General features: G+C 41.8%; 1 protein-coding gene across 1 annotated transcript in view; it reads right to left on the bottom strand.

Annotated features, from left to right (window-relative positions):
- SEC24A (SEC24 homolog A, COPII coat complex component) overlaps window positions 1-6000 on the bottom strand; it is a 20011-nt gene continuing 14011 nt past the window's right edge. Inside the window, exons 14-24 of the mRNA XM_027896479.1 lie at window positions 5739-5945; window positions 5357-5477; window positions 4723-4881; window positions 4053-4226; window positions 3598-3708; window positions 3149-3324; window positions 2335-2472; window positions 1564-1668; window positions 1352-1444; window positions 712-815; window positions 1-307 (exon numbers count right to left, since the gene is read on the bottom strand). Coding sequence (XP_027752280.1) covers window positions 193-307; window positions 712-815; window positions 1352-1444; window positions 1564-1668; window positions 2335-2472; window positions 3149-3324; window positions 3598-3708; window positions 4053-4226; window positions 4723-4881; window positions 5357-5477; window positions 5739-5945 — 1503 coding nt within the window. The 3' untranslated portion in view covers window positions 1-192. The remainder of the gene's footprint in view (window positions 308-711; window positions 816-1351; window positions 1445-1563; window positions 1669-2334; window positions 2473-3148; window positions 3325-3597; window positions 3709-4052; window positions 4227-4722; window positions 4882-5356; window positions 5478-5738; window positions 5946-6000) is intronic.

The raw sequence follows: 6000 nt of genomic DNA, 5'->3' as shown, positions 1-6000 counted from the left end.
TTTAAGGTACAATATTATGTAGTTGCACATTTGATTCTCAGATGTGGTCCTTTATTTGCTTTAGTTCGTTGAAATCACAGTGAGAACTTCTCATCAACTGCCTCAGGCCACAGAATTAATGAAGATATTACAAGCACAATCATTCTTTACTGCAAAACCTTTCCTTAAAGAAGTGAGCCAAAGGCTAGTGTTTCATTTATTCACTTGCTGCTGTATATGAAGGAGGAATTCATAGTATGATAAGGCTGATTCTGTTCTGTCTTCAATCATATTTTGCAGAAAACTTGATTTCAATGGACTCTCATCCCTTAAAAATGAAAATATAAGTGTTTGAGTGAAGTAAACATTTGCCAAGAGCTACAGTGCAATACATTAATAAAGTCACAGGCAAAACATTTCAAGAGCTTAAGGACATATGAAAAGAGCATCTCAAAGAGCCCTTAACAGTGATTAATCCTAGTAAGGGCACTTACCAGCATTTGCTTCATTCATATGACATTACCTAAAGATTGTTCTGTGACATTTAGTCTTTTATAGTCTGTGGAAATTCTACTTTAAGACAAATCACAACCAGTCATACCTGTTGTCAAATCTGTCAGGCACAGCACACACCATCATTAAAACTTCAATTAAGGAAGTTCAGTACTTGATATCCAAATATGTATCGTTAACAGGTTCCTAAAGAAGCACAAAGACTTAAAACCCACTTACTTTATTACATATAATATAGGAAAGAAAGGTCTCTGCTCTCTCAGCCAAGAAACAAAAGCTCGTGTTCTGATGGATTCTGCAGTTTCAAGTTCTGGGAGATGTGTCTAAAAGGCAAAGGGTTTCATTAATGAAAACAGGAGATTTTTCAGGAAAACAGCAGAATGAACACTTGGAATAGGCCAACTAATTGGGCATAAAGAAAACCCAGGCAGGTTTTGTGATGTTTGATTTCAGTCTTGTCTTCTTTGAAAGGGCTTCAAACAGTGAAGAGCACTAAACTGCTATCAGCAATCAGCTATCAGAACGATGATGACTGAGCTGTGACTGATGCCTGGTTTACTGCAGACACTAAAGGATATCCCACTAACCCACTGTGCTCACTATTTGCAAGTGTTCTTGGTCTGCTCCCACAGGTCTGAGAAACTCAATCACTGTCAGCCTCTTCTTCCTGGGTTTTCGTGGGGATATATCCTATAATGTTTCAGCCTGGAGAAACCCCAAGAGGTAACAGCAATTATTTCTTTCCTTGAATCTGGATTTATACAACTAGAGGGCTGATATTTGAGCAGTGGTATTTGAGCTGTCATGAAGATGTTCTGGCAGCACTGTAAGGCTGGTGTTCAGCAAAGCAAGCACGTACCATGTTCTGTGGTATTGAGCCATAATTTGGAACTCCGAGGACTTGGCTGAGAAAACCCTGCCCACAGTTCTTCCCGACCCACAGGAACATCACCTGAAAGACACCCATCAACAGCAGTGTCAGTCCAGCACAAAACACACCTCAGCAGTCTCCTACACATCTGGAGTCCTCAGAAAGGACATTTTTAAAATCTCCCCCACCACCCAACTTACAGAGCCAGCATCCATAAGGTAAGCACCGTCCCTGCTCAGCTTCTCCACTGACAGCTGGAGAAGGGGTGGCTGAGGTATAGTTTTGTCATTTATGTTAAGAGCCCCCTAAAAGAAGAAGCAAGAAGAAAACCAGCAGTTCACATCAGCAACAAAACAGAACAGATGGTTAAATAACAGCAGGATGTATTACACTGAATACTGAAGCTGGACCCTTTTTCTCAGTTTAAGTCATACTTCAAGTGCATAATTTACTAATAAATCCCATTGTTTTATTTAGAGAGGGGGTATTTAATCAACTTTATATTAGTTAATTAGTTCTAGATCTGGAATATTAAATTTGTTATCTACAAAAGATGTGATTTCTAAAATTATTCAGGGTTTTACATAAGCATTCACTGTTCACAGAAGCGTTTGCCATTTTAAAACAAAGGAAGCTGCAGAGGGACAAAAGTGTAAAGCATGTTATGATGTCTTTATCTACTTGTGATTTATAGAGCAAGATAATGACGTAAGGCAAAAAGTTAAATAAATTAATAAAAAAACCTTCCCAGTCCATCCATACCCAGAGCACAGCTTCTCTCCAGAATTCATCATTCCAGTCCCAAACAACAAATGCAGAAATGCAACAAGTGGGAGAATATGAAACATTTACACTTTAACTCTGCAGCTTTAACGTGGGAAACGTGGGAGCTTTTTAACACCAAGTTATGTGCACATCATACAGGCCTTTGCCATCAAACAGACAGATCACGCAGCAGTGCCAAGACTCACCTCATCTGTGAGAGTATCCACTCTGTACAGACTGGGATGTGTCATGAGCATGAGGTAAACAAGGGGCTGGTTTTTCACTTGACACATGGTGAAGATCCGTTCATCCAGACGTGTGTTCGTCCCAGTTTGAAATGCTTTCTGCAAACAGTCAGGCATTGACTTTAACCGTTAAAGCAAAGCCAGAGAAGCTGAATTTCACACACCATCTACTGCTTATTTCCAACTTAAGTCTTCAGAGATGTGCAGCAAGTACTTTCTTATGGTATTTTACTGCTGCTATTTTATGTTCTCTTCAATGTTTCCCATAAAAATCATACAAGTCTCCTTATTCCCATTTCTGGATTCTGGAATTAACCATGACCCAGCACCATCAATCCACTACAGGTGGAATCATCCTGCAATATGTCTCTCTAACATACACCTTAAAAATGCTACCTGATGGAAGTTTAAATAAACATTGGAGCAGGTCACAATTGCCTCCAATGTTCAGAATCTTAGGTCTGGATTTACAAGAAGGAGATAGTCCTGGTTTGTTGGGACAAAACAACAGCTATAAATTGAGCAAGGGCTCACTCCTCCCACTTGATTTGGTCAAATATTTATGAAGACTCTTAAATGAACAAGCTCAGTGTGAACATGCTGGTTAATTCCTCATCAAGAGGTATGAATCCAAAAGTTCCCTCTAAAAGAGACAGCCAGTTTGTGCAACACTTAAAATTACTTCTAGAATGAGTTCACAGCAATTCAATTAAAAAACACATTCAGAAAATACTGTTAAATACTTTAAAACTGTTGCAACCAATCGTCCTCTCACCTGTTTGAGGAGTGCCAGGATGTAGAGCGGGAAGAGCCGCAGGCTGTGGGGGGCGGTGAGCCCGGGCTGTTGGATGCTCAGCACGGACGAGCGATAAGCGGACAGGGAATCTATCACCGCGTTCACCAGCGCGTCCCGAGCGTCGCTCAGCGTGGCAGACACCGACCTGTCCACAGCTGAAACACAGCACACAGCTCAGGTCAGAGCTTTGCTTTCCCTGCCAGGGACCTGTGGTGATGCACCAGACTCAGCCTAAGTCCAGGTGACCACACACAGTTCTACTGATGCTTAAGCTAAGTATTAAAACCAAAACAAAGCACTCTTAGAAAGAGGGAATCTTTTCCTCTAACAGATTTTTGTGGGGTTTTTTTTCTTCTCCTAAAGGAATATTGCTCCGAGCTTTAAGGATGGGATCCATGCACATCCCCACAGGCTCTGAGCACACTCACCCATGTTGGCCAGGAGCCCGGTGATGGCCTGCACATCGGCCCCCAGGTACACATCACTCAGCGTTGTCACCACAGGTAAGCACATGGTGTGCACACGGATTCGCCTTTCACCTGCAGGGAAGGAAAACTGGTGTCTCCCAACATCCTTCTTTCATGAAACACTAAAGTGCTACTGTTTGCTCAACCTAATTCATCGTACGAATGGTGAAAATCAGGCCATTTCCAGTAGCTTTTAATAACGATTAGTTCTCAGTTTCTGGGTTAAGTCTACTTATTATCAGACCAAAACTACATTTCCCAAGAAAATTCTTGGTCTGAAAGAAGCGACAATATCAATGACACGCCCAGGTGTGATCCTGATATTAAACTGAGCAGTTTGAGTAAGTTACTGCAGCTGATAAATGGGCACACAGACTCAGGTGAGCACTGCAGGTGACACCACCTGCACATCTTACCCTTGCTGGACGTGTACAGGAGAGCTGACTGGAAAGAAACAACTTGCATATCAGTCAGACTCTCCTCCACGGACATCTGCACGGCGTATCCCGCGTCGGGGTTCACGTTGGGCAACGACAGCAAGTCTGTGGATCTTACAAAGAAGTTCCCATGGAAAGTATGGATGGAAAGCCCTGCAAGATAAGCAGGTATTGAGTCAGGTTGGGTTTCAGAGCTGTGAAATTCACGTGCCACCTGTGTAGATGGCTCTGTGTTCCCTCTCCACGAAATACACTATCTGCAGAAAAGGTAAATATCCCAAACAGACAGGTAATCCAAAGAATGCACAAAGCCCAACAGAAAGCAGGAATTAGCAAGGCAAATCAATGCACAACAGTCGAAAGTCTCTAGATTCTGAAAAGTCCCTTGCTGAAATAGCAGTCCAACAAAATTTCCAGTTTTAACTATTGTAAAATGGAACATAGATGCCAGAAGGTATACTGCAAATACAGTCTCTAATAAATTAAAGTTTGATCCCTGGTATTGAATTTTACTTTTCTCATCTCTACCTTTTTAAGCATTTAAGGTTACAAAACAGCTAAAATACCAATCAAAACGTTCCCAAAGAACAGCAAGCACCCGCTCCCTCTCCACTCCACCCCCCAAAAATCTAAGGAAGTAAATTCAAACCTTTGGTGCATCTTATCCTCATGACAGCCTCAAACCCAATTTTTCTAGTTAGGTATCGTTTCAGCTCCTTTTGCAATTTCTCCACCTGGACAGGGTTGTGTTTATGATGGTAAGACTGGTAGTAATAGACACTACCTGCAGAATACCTTGATATACAACCTGAAAGAAAACCAGCACACATTGGAGAGTGCAGACAGTTGCTGCAGCCTTTAAATACACCCCAGACACAGATGGAACACAACTATATCTCTAAGTATGTGTGAAATAATTTTCCATTGACCTGAAATTGCAGGTACTTGGTCACTTGAAATTTTAGTTAAATGGAGAAGAATATAATTAAAATGCTAATAAAACTTAACTCTAAAGACAATTACACTGATGGTTAAAAGGCGTAAAAAGGAGGAAAATATTTCAGCCACTTACACTGGTATCACAAAAATCCTGACTCACTACGGGAGGATAGGAAAGTAACTTCTAAGTAAATAACATTCAGTTCACTGTCACTGCTCAGCAAGGGTGAATTTGCATCCTGACTAGTTCCAATCAGGTTCACACACTACATATTAATGTAGATTCTATGCCCTTGCCCAAAGTGCAAGAGTTACACACCCCTCAACAGCTTTACAGGACTTACCTAGAGAAGCCAGGTCAGAATACTGCCCACTAAGAAGAAATAAATCCACTGCAACCTGTTGCCCTGAGCAGTCCAAGGCTAACTTCTTGTAAAAATCAGTCGATGGTGTCAGGTGTATGTCCTGTTAACACAGGGCAGAATTACAACATACAAAGGAAATTCAAGCCTGTTTTCAGGGGCACAAATAACTGCTTCTCCACCACTGATTACAGAGGTATATCTCTTAATCTGTGTTTATATTGCCTGGTTGGCTTTTTTTGTTTTGTTTTTTCTACCAAGAAAACCACAAAATGAACCCAGAACAGGCAATCTCACAACCCCCTACATGCACAGAACAGGGCTGCCACTTCCCTCCACCTTTTTTTTCTTTTGCTTTCCTAACCTTGGCAGTTGCTCTTTGGTTTGGCTCTTCTCGTGGCTTCAGCGCTCCCATCCCCACGGTGGGAAGCTGCGTCTGGAAGACAGTGATTCTACCTCCAGTGGGGGACATCAGTTTAAAGGCAGCCTGTAATGCAGGCCCCAGAGCACTCTGAGTTTCCAGGGACTTGGTAAACATCTGTGGCAAGGTCTTCAACAGATCTTGGATTAGCTACAAGTGAGGAAACACAAGGATTAAGTCTCGGAGTCTTCAGAGTTTTCTTCTT

The sequence above is a fragment of the Empidonax traillii genome, unplaced genomic scaffold (assembly GCF_003031625.1).
Source record: "Empidonax traillii isolate 1590-97213 ecotype Southwest subspecies unplaced genomic scaffold, ASM303162v1 scaffold499:size456302, whole genome shotgun sequence".
Taxonomy (NCBI): Eukaryota; Metazoa; Chordata; class Aves; order Passeriformes; family Tyrannidae; genus Empidonax; species Empidonax traillii.
This window is presented reverse-complemented; position numbering and strand designations above follow the sequence as displayed.